This window comes from Garra rufa, chromosome 1 (genome assembly GCF_049309525.1).
Source record: "Garra rufa chromosome 1, GarRuf1.0, whole genome shotgun sequence".
In the NCBI taxonomy this organism is placed as follows: domain Eukaryota; kingdom Metazoa; phylum Chordata; class Actinopteri; order Cypriniformes; family Cyprinidae; genus Garra; species Garra rufa.
Genome location: NC_133361.1, coordinates 43040491 through 43058572, shown reverse-complemented (window position 1 = coordinate 43058572; position 18082 = coordinate 43040491). Strand labels below are relative to the sequence as shown.

General features: G+C 39.2%; 1 protein-coding gene across 4 annotated transcripts in view; it reads left to right on the top strand.

The window, feature by feature from the left end:
* Positions 1–18082, top strand: part of septin12 (septin 12) — an 87151-nt gene that overhangs the window by 42614 nt on the left and 26455 nt on the right. For 2 of the 4 annotated variants that reach the window (XM_073841055.1, XM_073841078.1), the window contains one exon: positions 16808–17062. In XM_073841055.1, coding sequence (XP_073697156.1) covers positions 16808–17062 — 255 coding nt within the window. Of the gene's footprint in view, positions 1–5767; positions 5909–9682; positions 9860–16807; positions 17063–18082 lie in introns of those variants that run through there. The other 2 variants (XM_073841071.1, XM_073841063.1) reach the window with 2 other exon arrangements.

The following is an 18082-nucleotide window of genomic DNA, read 5'->3' as shown; positions in this document are numbered from 1 at the left end:
TTACTTTTATAGACTAACTATACTATACTTACTATATTTTTGTAGACAGATATGGTATGTATTAGTCTTAGTTAGGTAGTTTGTTTAGTTTAAATTAGTTGGTTAGTTAGTCAGATGTTTAATCAGTTAATTGTGTTTTTGTATTTAGGTAACTAATATTCTAAACTAGATTAATAAACTGTCTGACCAATCCATGTTTTAAACTAGTTTAGTTCTAATTAGTTAGTAATCCAAGACAGAGCTTTAAGAGGTCTGTCCAGTCGCTTTATTGATTATTGATTCAAACCAGTTTATTAGTTAGTTGTAGTTAGTTAGTTAGTTAGTTAGTTGGTTGATTTGTTGCATAGTTCATTGTTGCATTTGATGTTTAGGTATTTAACAGGTTTTTGCTTATTTTGTTTGTTAGTTAGCTAGTTAGTTTAAGTTAGTTGTTTAGTTTGTTGGTTAGTCAGTTTAATGTTTAGTTATTCAGTTGGTTTATATTTAGTTGGTTTGTTAGTGAGCTGTTTATTTAGTTTAGATAGTTAGTTAGTCAGTTTGATGTTCAGTTAGGTTGGTTATTTTTAGTTGGTTTGTTAGTGAGCTAGTTAGTTTAGTTTGATGGTTAATCAGTTTGATGTTTAGTTAGTCAGTTGGTTTGTATTTAGTTTGCTTATTAGTAAGCTAGCTAGTTTAGTTTGGTTTAGTTTGTTGGTTAATCAGTTTGATATTTAGTTAGTCTGTTTGGATTTAGTTGGTTTGTTAGTGAACTAGTTAGTTTAGATTATTTTGTTGGTTAGTCAGTTTGATGTTTAGTTAATAGGTTGGTTTATATTTATTTGTTTTTTTTAGTGAGCTAGTTGGTTTAGTTTATTTTTTGGTTAATCTGTTTGATGTTTAGGTAATCAGTTAATTTGTATTTAGTTGGTTTGTTAGTAAGCTAGTTAGTTTAGTTTGTTGGTTAATCAGCTTGATGTTTAGTTAGTTGGTTTGTTAGTGTCACACCCCCGGACTTTCTTGTTTGGTTTTTCCCATTTTCCCCGCTGTTCTGAGTGTTTTGGTTTCTCCGTCATTGTCTGCACCTGTCTGTGTAATTAGTCTGTGTGTTTATAAGGTGTGTGTTTCCCCTGTATTCTTGTCGGTCTTTAATGTTATATGGATGTTTCCCCTGGTGTTCCTGTGTCTGCCTGTATTCCGTTGGATTTATTAAATATACGTCTTTTATTTACGTCGTTGTTCGTGTGTTCCTGCCTGCATCGTGACAGAAAGACCGACCGAAACAGTTTTTTTTGCGTATTCCACCCCGTTTTGTTTATCGTTCAGTTTTTCAGTCTTTTTGTTTCCGTAGTGTTTTCCCCCATGGATTCCTTCCTCCGTCCTGAACTCATCCTCCTCCGGCTGAAGCAGGGGGATTTACTGCTCGAGGGATACACGTTGATGTTCCAGCTCGTAGCTAACACCACCAGCTACCCGGACGACGCGCTCTGTACGTTCTATGATGCTAGCCTCAATGCGTCGTGCAGAGCGCCGTCGTCCGAGGACGGCCCTCGAGCGGATTTCGCCGCGTTTGTGGAGTGGACACTGGCGAGAAACAGACCTTCGTTTCCCGCCTGTTCCCAGGACTATCTCGTCAGTGCCACTCCGGACCAGGTGCGAGAGCCGGCCACTACATCTGCGACGGTGGAGTGCTGCGTCGAGCAAGAAGGGGCGGTAGAGAGCCCCGCCCACTGCACCATCACTGAGGGTGAGCTGGAACAAGATTATGGGGATGTTATGGACTGTGTCATGGAAATACCTATCTGCCTGGATTTCCCACCCACCCTCCCTCATCTGCCTAGTCCTGAATCTCCGCTGGTTCCGCCCAGCCTTCATGAATCCCCGCTGTCTTCTGTCAGTCCCCTTGCTCACCCTCAGCCCACCATCTGTGCGGTGGGTTCGCCGCGGGTCTGCCAGTCTCCATCGGTGTCATGGTTGGAGGATCCCTCACCATCGCCTCCAGCCTCAGAGTCCTGGACTCCGCCTCGGCCCTCCGACCCTGCGGCTCCACCCCGGCTCTCTGCTCCCTCGTCTCCGCCGTCGCCCGTCGATCCACCAGCTCCACCGGGCACCATCGTTCCTCCGGCTCCGCCCTGGTCAGTCGTCGCCCCACCTTCGCCTCTGGACTCTACTCCTCCGGCTGTGCCTCGTCGCGCCGTCCCACCGGCTCTGTGGACCTCCTCCCTCCCGCGGGCACAGCCTCGGTCCTCTGTCGCTCCGGCTCCGCTGCGGATCTCCGGATCTCCATCTCCGCCTTGGTCGCCAGAGCCTTGGGTTCCGCCTTGGCCCTCCGGATCCGCGGTGTCACCCAAGATCATCGGCTTTCCGTCTCCGCCTCGGGCTCTCCCACCACCTGCTCCGCCTCCGGTCGGCCCCTTGGAGTCGTCAGCCCTTCCTCCACCATGGCTCCTCCCTCCATCGGCTCCACCGTGGGAATACATCTTGGCTGCGTTCTGGGTCCCACCTGGCTCCTCCTGCTCCAGCCCATTCCTGTCACATCCTTGGCTCCTCCCTCCGTCACCACCCTGGACTCCATCTTGTGCCCTCCTCCCGGGAGTCCGTCCTCCACCTAAGCCCCCTCCAAAGACTTTTGTTCTGTTTCCTTTGTCTGTTTGTCGGCACGAGGACGTGCCTTCCGGGAGGGGGAGGTAATGTCACACCCCCGGACTTTCTTGTTTGGTTTTTCCCATTTTCCCCGCTGTTCTGAGTGTTTTGGTTTCTCCGTCATTGTCTGCACCTGTCTGTGTAATTAGTCTGTGTGTTTATAAGGTGTGTGTTTCCCCTGTATTCTTGTCGGTCTTTAATGTTATATGGATGTTTTCCCCTGGTGTTCCTGTGTCTGCCTGTATTCCGTTGGATTTATTAAATTTACGTCTTTTATTTACGTCGTTGTTCGTGTGTTCCTGCCTGCATCATGACAGTTAGTAAGATAGTTAGTTTAGTTTAGTGTTTTTAGTGAGCTAGTCAGTTAGTCAGTTTGATGTTTAGTTAGTCAGTTGGTTTGTACTTAGTTGGTTTGTTAGTTAGTTAGTTAGCTAGTTAGTTTAGTTTAGTTTGTTGGTTAGTCAGTTTGATGTTTAGTTCGTCAGTTGGTTTTTATTTAGTTGGTTTGTTAGTGAGCTAGTTAGTTTAGTTTAGTTTGTTGGTTAGTCAGTTTGATGTTTACTTAGTCAGTTTGATGTTTAGTTAGTCAGTTGGTTTGTATTTAGTTGGTTTGTTAGTAAGCTAGTTTGTTTAGTTTAGTGTTTTTTTAGTGAGCTGGTTAGTTTAGTTTGTTGGTTAGTCAGTTTGATGTTTAGATAGTCAGTTGGTTTGTACTTAGTTGGTTTGTTAGTTAGTTTAGTTTAGTTTGTTGGTTAGTCAGTTTGATGTTTAGTTCGTCAGTTGGTTTGTATTTAGTTGGTTTGTTAGTTACCTAGTTTAGTTGTTTAGTTTGGTTAATTAGTTTGATATTTAGTTAGTCGGTTTGTATTTGGTTTGTTAGTGAGCTAGTTTAGTTTGTTGATTAGTCAGTTTGTTGTCTAGTCAGTTGGTTTGTACTTTGTTTGTTAGTTAACAAGTTAGTTTGTTAGTTTAGTTATTTAGTTTGTTTGTTAGTCATTTTGATGTTTAGTTAGCCAGTTGTTTTGTATTTAGTTGATTTGTTAGTGAGCTAGTTAGTTTAGTTTAATTAGTTTGTCGAGTGATTTGTATAGTAAGTAATACAAGCCAGATTGTTAAGGGGTCTGACTAGTCCATTATTCAAACCAGTGAGTTGGAGGTTGAGTTGTTGTTGTTTTATTTTAGATATACATTAGTAGTAAACATGACTCATCTAACATATATCTATATATAATACGCAACATTACAGTGAATATACACCGTATGCTTTGTGTAGTATCAAGAAAAGCTTTGAATCCAGAAATTACTTTTAATTGCATTACATGTACTTAGAATAGATGTAAACTATAAGAACTTTTAAAGGGCCTAGTTCACATTCAGTAGAATCTTGTTGCTCTGTAATACTTTTCTCTTCTGGTAAATCGCAGCAGAAACTCCAGCTGTGCATCAGCTCAGTTTAGAAGCTGCTCTAACAGATGTCCGGCAGTTTGCCACTGTCCTCCTGCTCTGTCCTCACCTGTCCCTCCCACCATGTGTGGAAGGCACTGAGAACGCACCAGAGGATGGGGTCAGACTTCAGGAATCCTTCTCTTCCGTCTGCCATGTCTTTTTAAGTATGCTTGGATTAGGATGAGGTTAAGATGCGTTAATTGAATTAACCCCTTGAATCCCACACAAGCAAAGCTGGAGTGAAGAACCAGCAGCTTTCTCACGGTGTGTGGCAACAGCTCTCCGTAGTAACCTGATACTTTCAGTCTCTTTGGGGAGGTTACCCTGGCAACAGTATGAATGAACTGACAGCGTCTGTGCGTACATGTGCTTTTAATTAAAGAGGAGCGGTAATAGAGACATTTAGTGGCAATTCACTGTCCCTTGTGGCACAGCAAACGCATACTTCCTCCCCCTCTCTTCCTCTTCCTCTCTCGCCTTTTTACTCAACCATGTCAACATCCGTAGAAATGAACGCCTCTGTTTAGTTAACCTCTATGGTTGTACCACTAAATGTTTTAAAATTGTTATTAAATACTCACTCTCATGTTGTTACATACAGTGTTGTGTTGGACCCCATTTCGTTATATGGTCAAAATATCTTCAAAAACGCTCAGAGGAATGATAGTCATACAGGTTTGGAACAACGTGAGTGTGAGTAAATTGTTTTGGGTGAACTATCCCGGTAAGTAAGACAAGTGCTAAACAATTGTGTATGTTCATATCAATCCCTGTCATGCAGTGACTCAGAATTATTGTAATGTGTATCTTATCAAACAAAGATTTCCAGAGTGTGTGGATTCGAAGAAGAGAAGATGCATTAGTCATCAGATAATGACCTGGAATGACCAGAACGATGTGGCAGTGGAGAGCACTTTGTAGGAAACTCCATTAACAAACCTCAGTCAGTTAATTAGCTGTAGACGCAGCGGAGCATACAGACCCTGCATGTGGCTCGGAGCTTTGCGAAAAGCTTTTAGATGAAAGTGATGAATTGCTGTCATTGGGCTTGTTCTATACTTTATCAAATGATTAAATATTGAATGTAAAATAGACAGCTCTCGCCGCATGCAAAGGTCATTTTCCGATTGCCACATTAATCAAAATGCTTTTTCCTGTCAGCGGTGAAGAGAGAATTCCCAAAACAGCAGAGATGCGCTGTGGTGATATGCTGCAGGCACAAGTGTATATGTGTGTGTGTGTGTGTGTGTGTGTGTGTGTGTGTGTGTGTGTGTGTGTGTGTGTGTGTGTGTGAGGATAGACACTCTAGAATGGGAATTTGCTCTTTTACTAGAAGCTTCCACAGCTTCTCTTAGTTCATTTCGTACCGGATTTCCATTCACGCACCCCAGCAGATTGTATTCTATTCACCAGGATTGCATTTCCATTTTTCTGCTTTACCTGTCTGGGATTGTGAAAGCCATTCCCTCGTATCTCAAGGGTGGGATTTTAACAGAGACTTGCGCTGATGACATAAGGAAAATGGATAAACATCCATCCCACTCTTGAGAAACACTCTTATTTAGGTAACCATGGTGATAACAGAGCTGGAGAAACTGCTTTTCTTTTGTGTGGCATAAAACTAGTTAAAATACAACCAGGAAGAGAGAGGCCCAAAGGCAAGGAAATGCATCACCCTCGGAGTGCTGTCTGTGGTTATGCTACGACACACCCTCACACACACAGACACACACACGTTAGACTCACACATTCTCGTAACTGACATCCTGAGCAGTTCGCAATTCACTCTCTTGACAGCACATGGGGCCTGGCAACTACTCCAGGATCCTACTTATCTGCTAAGGTAAAAGACTGATTTCTGTTAATATTTTACTATACCAATCTCTCTTCTGGAATGTCTCTGGTTTGTGTAATCTGCTAACTAGCTGTCATTTGAATGCAACGAGTTGTAGTTTGCAATATTTATCTGTTGTATTGAGCTGGGGGTGCTGTATGTACATGTTGTGGTTTAGTCGTTGGTGAGTGGAAGCGTGAGTGTGTTGTTTTGGGGCCTCACTATGATACATCAGCCATCTATTGAGTGTCAAACAAAGGAACATTATTGTGATTCAAACAGAAAACCATCCTTGCAGCGTCTCAGCATGGGATTGACCTGAACACACACACATATTCTCTTTCACTCACAGGCACTTTCGCGCTTTCTAGTGACTAGCTGTTTTGAAAAAGGCCCATCCTTACATGGATGTATTCAGCGGTCTCCTTGACTTTAATTTATATGAGGTGGACTTCATTTTATGGAGAGCATAAAGACTAAACACTCAGATTGTGTGATAAGTCAGAGTGACAGTTCGAGAGTGAGAAAAACACACTTCCTCAGTGAAACTGTGCAGAGATGCTTCACCACTGGAGGGGAGTCCTTAAAGGGACAGTTACCCAAAAATGAAAATTCTGTCATTATTCACTCATGTTGTTTCAAACCTGTGTGATTCTTTCCTCATTAAAACGCGAAGGTTAATTTATTACGAGTATCTGGCCACTCTTTTCAGTACAGTGATCAGTACAGCCAGAGGCTGTCAAGCTAAAAAATGATCACAAAAGTATCTTAAAAGTTTTCTAAACACTACATTTCAAACCATACGATAGTTTTTTTTTTTCAGTAATTTACTGAAAATCTTGCCATATGCCCTAGATTTGAGAAGTAGGGATTAGCGAATCATTCTTTTGAGTCATAAATGACAGCTTAAAGGGATGGCTGACCGAAAAATTAAAATTCTGTCATTAATTACTCACCCTTGTGTTGTTCCAAACCTGTAAGACCTTCGTTCATCTTTGGAACACAAATTAAGATATTTTGAAAAGACCAGAATTTTAGTCATTTATTAAAAATCTTGCCATATGCCATAGATTTGAGAATCGTATTAGTGAATCGTTTGCTCCAGTTCATATTTGGCCTAAATGATTCATTTATTACATAATTTTCTTCTAAAATTCATCCCACTGACTCAATAATAAGGTTGCACTTGTTAAAAGTCTACTGCATTATAAATAAATGACAGTTTAAAGGGATAGTTTACCGAAAAAAATAAAATTCTGTCATTAATTACTCACCCTTGTGTTGTTTTAAACCCGTAAGACCTTCGTTCATCTTCGAAACACAAATTAAGATATTTTGAAAAGACCAGAATTTTAGTCATTTACTAAAAATCTTGCCATATGCCATAGATTTGAGAAGTAGGGATCAACGAATAATCGTTTTAGTCAATCGTTTGCTCCAGTTCATATTTGGCCTAAATGATTCATTAATTGCATAATTTTCTTCTTAAATCCATCCCACTGACTCAATGATAAGATCGCACTTGTTAAAAGTCTACTGTGTTATAAATAAATGACAGCTTAAAGGGATAGTTTATCGAAAAATTTTAATTCTGTCATCAATTACTCACCCTTGTGTCGTTCCAAATCTGTAAGACTATCATTCATCTTAGGAACACAAATTAAGATATTTTTGATGAAATCTGAGAGAGGAAAAAGACCAGAATTTTAGTCATTTACTAAAAATCTTGCAACATGCCATAGATTTGAGAAGTAGGGATCAACGAATAATCGTTTTAGTGAATCGTTTGCTCCAGTTCATATTTGGCCTTAATGATTCATTTATTACATAATTTTTTTCTTAAATTCATCCCACTGACTCAATGATAAGGTTGCACTTGTTAAACGTCTACTGCATTCTAAATAAATGACAGCTTAAAGGGATAGTTCCCACAAAAATGTAAATTCTGTCATTAATTACTCACCCTTGGGTCGTTCCAAAACCGTAAGACTTTCAATCATGTTCGGAACACAAATTAAGATATTTTTGATGAAATCCGAGAGAGGAAAAAGACCAGAAGTTTAGTCATTTACTGAAAATCTTGCAATATGCCTTAGATTTGAGAAGCAGGGATCAACAAATCATCGTTTCAGTGAATCGTTTGCTCCAGTTAGTATTTGGTCTAAATGATTCATTTATTGCATAATTTTCTTCTTAAATTCATCCTACTCTCTTAATGATAAGGTCGCACTTGTTAAAAATCAACTGGATTAGAAATAAATGACAGCCTAAAAGGATAGTTCCCACAAAAATGAAAATTCTGTCATTAATTACTCGTTCCAAACCCGTAAGATCTGCGGCACACAAATTATCATATTTTTGATGAAATCCGAGACAGGAAAAATACCAGAATTGTAGTCATTTACTGAAAATCTTGCCATATGCCCTAGATTTGAGAAGTAGGGATTAACAAATCATTCTTTTGAGTCTTTTTTTTTTAGTGAATCGTTTGCTCTAACTAACATTTGGCCTAAATGATTCATTTATTGCATTATTTTCTTTTCAAATTAATCACACTGACTCAATGATAAAGTCTCACTGGTAAAGAACCAACTGGATTATAAATAAATGCCATCTTAAAGGGACAGTTCACCCAAAAATGAAAATTCTGTCATTAATTAGTCACCCTCATGTCGTTCCAAACCCTAAGACCTGTTCATCTTTGGAACACAAATTAAGATATTGTTGAAATCCGAGAGCTTTTAGACCCTGCATAGACAGCAACACAACTGACACGTTCAAGGCCAGGAAAGGTAATACGGACATTGTTAAAATAGTCAATGTGACATAAGTGTTTCAACTGTAATGTTATGAAGCTATGAGAATACTTTTTGTGCACAAAGAAAGCAAAAATAATGACTTTATTCAAAATACAATTCAGTTTGAACCACTATTTTAACAATGTCCTTACCACCCTTCTAGGCCTTGAAAGTTGTAGTACCGTTGCTGTCTATGCGGGGTCAGAAAGCTCTCGGATTTCATCAAAAATATATAATTTGTGTTTAGAAGATAAACGAAGGACTTACAGGTTTGGAACAACATGAGGGTAAACTGTCCTTTTAAACTCACACAGGTTTCTCCATTATATCCATTTTATTAAAACCTGTCTAGTTTTGACAAGCAGCTTTGAAGGTGTATAGTTTTGAGGAGCAGATGAAATTATAACTGTTCAATTGAATACATATCAATGTTTTTATCTGGTGATATCAGGCTTGCTGTGCGATAATAATATGTATCCATGCACTTAAACTCCAGTGCTGCTTTTCTGTAAATGCTGATCTACACTCTTTGTCAGTATAAAAACCACTCACGTCTGATTGACCATTACCACGTCTTTTAACAGCAATCCACAGCCCAAACAGCCCAGCATGACAGCACAGGCGGCACTTATTACCAGCGCAGACATTTGCACTGAACGAGTAACTGCGATTTGCTTTTCTTTTTCTCTCAGATGAGCGAGTTTGCGGATGCCGACTATTCAAAGAAGCACTAAAATTTCTCCTAATTGATTTTATGGGTCAATTACGTATTTTCCTCATTGTGTGGTCAGCAGGGGAGCCCAGGCCGGCCGACTGACAGCAGCCCCACTCGTGTGCAAATGAGTTTGAGAGAGGCAGTAGAGAGATGCAGGGAGGAGGGGTGGATGGGAGAAGTCCTCTTTTGGATTAGTGGAAGCTTCTTGGCGATCTGCATGTGAATGAGCGTGAGCAGCTTTAGCCGTTACCCCTGCGCTCTTTCTCCATAGTGAGGGAGAGAGACACTGAGAGAGGGGGAGAAGTGCATGGGCAGTTACACAGAGCACAAAGCAGAATTTTAGGGAGACAAGTCTTGAGGTACATCACACTTGCGGACTCTCAGGCTTGGGCCGCTGGTTCTTCAGTGGGCAGAGTGGTGTGGACAGAGCTTTGTGAATGAGAGAAGGTAAGAATCTTCTTTTTTTTATCCCATGGGCTTTGCGTGTGTCTCAGCTTCACTGCCCCTCTGATAACAATGGAACCAAAAGCAATGGAGCACTTCAACAGTGCCAAAAGGGGGGAGGGAGAGTCACACGGCTGCCCGAGAAGACACTTTTTCTAAAATGATGTCTTCAAAGTTGGCTTGTTTTGCTCTATTTTTGTCATCTGAGATATATTCAAGCAGGAAGGAATTGAGGGTTGACACGCTCTGATGTTCGAAGCTTGGTTTTGGTTATTGGTTACCCCTTTTTCAAGATGCAACAGGCTTGTTTGCCATTTGCAGCAAGCTTAATGAAATGCTGACTCTCTCATATGAAACCATTTTGAGCTGTTTCCTCTTGTGTGCTGCAACATTTTAAAAGTAAACTTTTGAAGTTTTACTAAATTGTGATGAAAATAAACAGGAAGTTGACACAGAGAGCACAAGATTTCAAAATGGTGCCATGATGAGGTTCAGATGTACGTTTTTTTTTCACTGGCTTGATCCTGGGACTGATTAGTTTGAGCATTTTGTGTTGAGGCTTTCCAGCATTTTAATTAGATTACTGCCGTGTAACTTTGTAATTGCCATTAAATTAGCTATCAGCTAGTGTATGGCAGTAAATACCATTCTCCATTGCTAGCTACAGAAAGTTGTGGCTAAATTAAGCCAAACTGTTTAAAATTTGAGCAGAGCCACATGAAAGACAACACAGGCCTCAGAAACGTTTATAGCCATGATCAATGCTTCATATTAACATGCGCTATTGATACTTCTCTTTTTCGCTCTCTTTCATTCATCTGCCAAGCACAATGTATTTCTCAGAGATATTGCTGTGGTTTATAGTCATTCAAATTTATATTATGATGATATTTCCCATATGGGAAGAGGTTATGAGACAAAACAATGGGGTGCAACTTCCATTATTTTGAGCTGTAGATCAGATGTTAGCATTTAGCAGTTAGCACAACAGAACTGAAGATCTTTAAAGTGTAAAACGGGTGCTCATTTAGCTCTACATTCTTACTTTTACAGCTTTTACGGCTTTGTGATGCTCTGGGGAAAACGTATGTGACACATTATAAAAGTAGATGTGTTTTGTGGGTCTATTTACCAGTTTCCTGCCAAAGGTCAGTTCATGGCCACATTGGGCATTGGTGTGTTTACACCACACATATAGTTGTAGATCATTTGACATTTACCATTTTGTCTCGCTTTATATATAGGCCTTAAATAATATTTGAAAATTGCTTTTAGGGAGGTTTGTAAAAGTTTTAAGTTTAGTTTGACACATCTAGGTCTCTGACTCAAACCAGTATCAAACTGAATGAGTACATTTATGGTTTGGTGCCAATAAATGAATACTTAGACCTTAGTGGGGGGGTTATGAGGAAAAAGAATACAAAAAACTGTTTTGGATGATATCTGAGATGCTTTGTACTAAGTAAGAGTGATTTGTGTTTGCTCGCTGTGTGCTGCTGTGTTTCTTGGTCATGTCAAGTGAAGATGGGCCACATCTGTGAACAGTTTTATTAAAGAACAAGAACAGACACTGAGCAAACCCGGGGACAGGTCTGCTTTTGTTTAAACACAATATGCAAGGTTTTTATTAAAAAGTTCCAACTTCGTTCCTACTTTCTAGCCCTTTTCTCTCACTTTGTTTGCTTTTCTCAAGCCTTGGAAGACATTGTGTCTACCCTCTCTATCTCCAAGCATGGCTGTGTTTGTCAGCTTCTATTAGAGTGCTGGCAATTTTCAGACAGCATCAAATAAATAAATCTGTCAATCCACAGTCGGGCTGTCTCCTCTCGCTTTTGCGTAAGTTTTGCTTCTTACAAGAGTCAAACTTTATGCGTTCAACAGTGACAACATGTACATTTCAAATTACACAAAGTTCAAAGTCAGAATTTCACTTGCATTGCCTCAAGTCAGTGCAGTCTTGCTTAGGTTGCGTGTATGGATCACTTGAATGTAATGCCAGTTAGGGAATAAGAAGCCCAGGATTAGTTCCATTTTGGTGGACGGAGGACGTAGGGTATATTTTTAGCTGATTAATTCATCTGGACCAGCAGACAGCTCCTCAGTTCACAAAGGTTGCCTCAGCTGATCAAACGCAGCACAGGCTGCATGCTGATTTCCTGCACATAGTTCCTCACTCATTGAAATGAACATTAATCAGCTTCTGCATGTGCCATACAATGTTTCAATTCTTAAGCTGATATAATTGGACAGTGTGACTCAGCAAGACTCAGGGTTGGGACCAGGCCAAAGTCAAAGCATGAGAAAGTCTTTAGTAGTTGTGAAAAAAAAAAAAATCTTTGCAGCCTCTGGCAACAACGTATCAACACTTTGTGTTCGTGTTCTAAGAAAATACTGATATCAAGAAACTTAACAAGGCGTTCATTTGTGTCTGAGGTGGACGATCATAGAATCACATTAGTTGTAAACGGTAAATAGTGTAGTTCAACCCAAAAATGAAAATTCTGCCATTGTGAAACCTAATAATTTTCATTGTATGGCCAAGAACAGTTGTAGCATTCTTATATTGACCTATCTGTGTGAAACTCATACAGGTTTGGAACAACATGAGGGTGAATAAATGACAGAATTTTTATTTTGGCGTGAACTATCCCTTTAAGATAAATTCTATTGTTATGGTGTACTTTGCATACTTGTGTTAATGACATTTTGTTGACCAGTTAATGTGACACACTCATGTATATGAAGCAATCAGAGTGTCATGCTGGGTGCAGCTCACAGTCACTGCCATTAACAATGCATAATAAATTAGAGCCGACTAGGCATTTCCTGGGGATCGTTTTACACTCCCATGTTTTCATACACAAATGAGCTGATTTTAACACACACATGCACATTTTGTATGTGGGTGTGAAAGCAGCTGTGGCCTTGGCAGGGTAATATAGCTTGTCTTCTCATATTTGAGATTGATCCCTTGTTGTATTGTAGATCTTCTGATATGATTACATTTAATACTCTTCATTCCCACAAGCGTCAAGTCGGCTGCTAGATATTGTGCAGTTAGTGCTGGGCGGCTTGACCAAAAATCTGTATTTTTTTTTTTTTTTAGGAATCTTACGGTTTCGCGGTTTATCACGTTTCTTCCCTGACTGACCCAAACAACACTTGTTTCTCAATACTGTGTTGTTACCTGAATGATCCACAGCTGTTTTTTGCTTAGTGATAAATCAATTGTTTGGTCATGAGTCCTTTGTTTGTCCTGAACAGTTAAACTGCTCACTGTTCTTTGGAAAAATCCTTCAGGTCCCACAAATCTTTGGTTTTTCAGCATTTTTGTGTATTTAAACCCTTTCCAACAATGACTGTATGATTTTGACATCCAACTTTTCACACCGAGGACAACTGACTATTAGAGAAGGTTCAAACGCTCACTGATGCTCCAGAAGGAAACACGAAGCATTAAAGGTCCCATATTGTACACATTTCTGGAGGTTTATTTTAGTTGTTGATGTCCTTAAGAATATATATTTGCGATATAAGTGCCAAAATCCATCTCAATATATTTTTACAGCTCCTTTTTTAGGAGCTCTGTCAAAAACAGGTCGATTTTGGCCCATCTAATTAATATTCACTCTTCTGATTGGCCTGTTGTTTTCTGAGTGACGCACAGCCAGGCCAACCACAGTTAACTACGGTCATGTATCGTTGTAGCCAAGCCCAGAGCCATAGAGAGAGCCTAGCCTGCTGATACTCAACAGGATATTTCAGAATGATCATTAATGTTTTTTTTTTCTTTTTCAAACACTGAGTGCAGTAAGCTACATAACTGTTGCTTTAGTAAAGCCCCTTTCACAATGCGCGCTGATTCCGGAAAATTACGGGAATGAGCGCTGTGTGAACAAAAGCCAGAACCAAATGCCATTAAGGCAGTGTTGTAGTGATGATGCACTTTACCCTGCGACTCTTCATGACGGAAAAAATACATGCAAGTGGAATGAAGCAGCCCCTCACTATCAGCGCTGAAAATCAGGTTAGTTTCAGTTTAGTGAAATGTGGGGGGGTGTAAAGGATGTGTCCATTTTTCTTATTTTGCCTAAATTATTATTTTTTTTCATTAAGTACTATCCTTCAGAAGTTACAGAAGATACTTACATGTTCCCCAGAAGACAAAATGTCTTCATGCATCATGTTTCCTTCTGGAGCATCAGTGAGCATTTGAATTTAAATATCAGAGTAAATTTAACTTATTTTGTCTTCTGGGGAACCTGTTAGTATCTTCTGTAGCTTCTGAAGGGTAGTACTAAATGAAAAAAAATATATATATATTTAGGCAAAATAAAAAAATTAAGGCTACACATCCTTCAAAAGTTTACACCCCCGGCTCTCCTTCTGAAGCATCATTGAGTGTTTGAAACTTCTGTAATATATGCATATAAGTACCTCAGATGGATCTCAAAATTATACAGTCATTTTTGGAAAGGGTTCAAATACACAAAAATGCTGAAAAACCAAAGAATTTGAGTATTAAGTATCAAGAATCAAGTGTATGTAAACTTTTAACTATTCAGCTATTATTTTCTCTTGTGGACTATATGTAAACATCTTGAAATATCTTATTCAGGTCAGTAATAAATAAAAAAAATAACATGAATTTTGTATGATCCCTCTTATTTTGGTGAAATAATGAACACTTTGCAGATTCTGCAAGGTGTATGTAAACTTTTGACCTCAACTGTAAATACAGTTTTACTGTATGTAATGAATTTACTTCATAAGATTAATTCAACATCCTGTTGGTGTGGCTAATACAATTCATATTCACATTTACAAGAACAAGTTTTTCCTTAAATTCTGAATTTTGCCCAGTGCTGAGCAGCTATCTTCTGAACTATGATTTTGACTGTTTTTATCAACGTGGCTGTAGTATTGTCTCCACCAGCACAACTTTAGAGGTTATCAGGGGGATTGTTACCAATCCTCTTATAAAACAGAGCTGTTTCAAGATGGTACTGGTACAACGTAGAGTACAGGGATAAGAAAAAATCATTAGCCCAGTAACACTATCCACCCCCTGCCGCTGCTGCGCTCACTAAGTCAGATGGGGCATCCTCCAGCCGAGCCAGCTGACAGGTGTCCGTGCCTCAGTAGTTAACCAGTGCCGTGTGAACTGCTGTCTCTGTGTTGGCCGCTCTCGCGAGTGAACTCAATTGAGCTGAACAAACTGACGCTCCAGCAGCAAACCCATTTCTGCTCTAGGTTGCTGTTTTTATCGCTGCTGACACTATGCTGCGTAAAGTTCAATGCACATTGGGGGTACTTTACATATCCATTTCCATTTTGTGAATGCAGAGTAAACCTTAAGATAAAATCAACCTCTTCCTGACCCACATATCAGGCGTTAACAAATAAATCTAATGCCTCATTTCAGCCTAGGATGGAAGCACAATTATAGACAATTCTCAATTCTTCGTCCTCATTATTTCAATTCCCCATCTGAATCGATCTGTGCCTCACCTACATTTGCCTCCTGTCAGTCATCATAATGTGTATTAATCTCAACCTGCATGCTCTGAGCATGCTCACAGCGCACAGCTCTCTGGCTCATAAACAAGCCAGGCAAAAAATGAACATCTTTTCCTCAAATTAATTGCAGAGGTGAATTGTGCATTATGCTAGCGCAAAACATGTCAGGAAACGTGGGTGCTAGATAAATGTCTACAAAATAGAATCTCAGTGCAAAAATGGTTGAAGAAACCTTTCCTAACCTGGTCCAGGGCTTTTTCTGCTTTGGATTTTCTACAATTTTTTCAAAAGAATAATAATTATAAAAATAATTTAAACAGTTTTGATATCATTAATTAAAACTTAACATATTTTTGTTAATTGAAATAAGCTAACCTAAATGTAAGTATTAGATGAAAAGCTTAAAAACTCAAATCTGAAATGTAAAAAAAAATAGCTAAAAATAAATTATTTTATTTACATTTAAATGTGATTTAATTTAAAGGAGTAGTTCACTTTCAGAACAAAAATGTACAGATACCCCCTTGTCATCCAAGATGTTCGTGTCTTTCTTTTTTTTTAGTCGTAAAGAAATTGTTTTTTGAAGAAAACATTTTAGGATTTCTCTCCTTATAATGGACTTCTATGGTGCCCCTGAGTTTGAACTTCCAAAATGCAGTTTAAATGCTGCTTCAAAGGGCTGTAAATGATCCCAGTCGAGGAAGAAGAGTCTTATCTAGCGAAGCGGTTGTTTATTTTCTAAAAAAAAAAAAAAAAAATTATGTACTTTTTAACCTCTTGTTTAGTTCTACTGTACATCAACTCCTGTGTATTCCGGTTCAAGTGAGTTAGGGTATGTCGAAAAACTCCCATCTTAAATTCAAAATCTTCCTACATCACTGCAGATGCACCGACCCAGTGTTTACAAAGTGAACATCCAAAGAAGGTCAAACGCCCTTTACAAAAAAAAGTAAAACAGCCATGTAGGCGATTTTGAAGTTTGAGAAGAAAATGAGATAGGAGTTTTTCGACATACTCTAAGTTCAAGGAAGTTCAAACTCAGGGTCACTATAGAAGTGCACTATATCCTGAAATGTTTTCCTCAAAAAACATCATTTCTTTCCAACTGAAGAAAGAAAGACATGAACATCTTGGATGACAAGGGGGGTGAGTACATTATCTGTACATTTTTATTTTATAAGTGAACTACTCCTTTAATGCCTTGCACATTGCCAAAGTTCCTTCGTGTCTTGTTTGTAATTTTTAGGTTTCAGAAGGTTAACCGTGATATGCACAGTTGAATTGCCAAAGCGCCTCAGCCACAAACTGCAGTGACTCATTTAGGATAGAGACTTTTCTAAAGAAAAAAACTCCCTGTGTAGCATAACATTTGTTTAAGGGTTTCCTGAGAGGTTCCAGAATGTTAACACTTGTGGGTCTCTCTCTTGGCAGAAACAGCACAGGAGCAGGGCCTGGATCTGGAGCCACCTGTCCGGATGGAGGAGGAGAAGGAGGTCATGGAGGAGAGGGAAGTGGAGGAGAGAGTGGTGGAGATAGAACATCCTCTGCCATGCCTCAGTGAATCTGACATGCAAGGCATTATCAAGGGCAGAGATCTATTCGGATATGTCGGCATTGAGGCAGTGTTGGACCAGATGAGACGCAAAACCATGAAGGCTGGCTTTGAATTTAATATCATGGTGGTTGGTAAGTGGAACATTGCTTTGACTTAAATTGGACTTTTGAACAGTTCTTTTTTTAAAGCAGGATATGTCCAGTTTGTACTTTATTTGAAAATATTTTTAAAAATACGAAGCCTTCAAAGCTGGTTCAGAATAGTATGTTGAAACTTTACATTTCAAAAGACTTGCATAACAGCTCTGTTTAAATGACTTCACACCTCTTGTTTCGACTCTGCTCAAGGTGTGAACTTGGTTTTAGTCTCATGAATTCAGTTGAGTTGGGGACGATTTAGCCATGACTGCAGAGATTAAAATAGAATAGACTTGAGGTGTCAAATCAGGTAAAAAGTCACTAGCTGAGAACAGTTGTCTGTGAAGAGGGTGGGAAGACTGTTCAGCCTATAATAGTTCAGCTTTAAACAGGAAACACAGGCAGGTGAAGAGGAAATGGTGCTATTGCCTGTTAAGGGAAATGTTTAAAACTCAGCTCTTTTTAGAGACTATTATTCATGTATGTACTTAAGTGTTTGCTCTGACATGTACAGTTGAGGTCAAAAGTTTGCATACACCTTGCAGAATCTGCAAGATGTTAATTATTTTACCAAAATAAGAGAGATCATGCAAAATGCATGTTATTTTTTATTTAGTACTGACCTAAAGAAGATATTTCACATTAAAGACGTTTACATGTAGTCCACAAGGGAAAATAACAGTTGAATTTATAAAAATGACCTCATTCAAAAGTTTACATATGCATGACTTTTAATACCGTGTTGTTACCTGAGCTTTTTTTTTTAAGTAATAGTTTGTGAGTTCCTTGTTTGTCCAAAACAGTTAAACTGCCCAGTGTTCTTCAGAAAAATACTTTAGGTCCCAAAAATTATTTGTTTTTTCAGCATTTTTTGTATTTGAATTCTTTCCAACAATGGTTGCATGATTTTGAGAACCATATTTTCACACTGAGGACAACTGAGGGGTTCATATGCAACTATATAGAAGGTTCAAACGCTCACTGATGCTCCAGAAGGAAACACATTGCATTAAG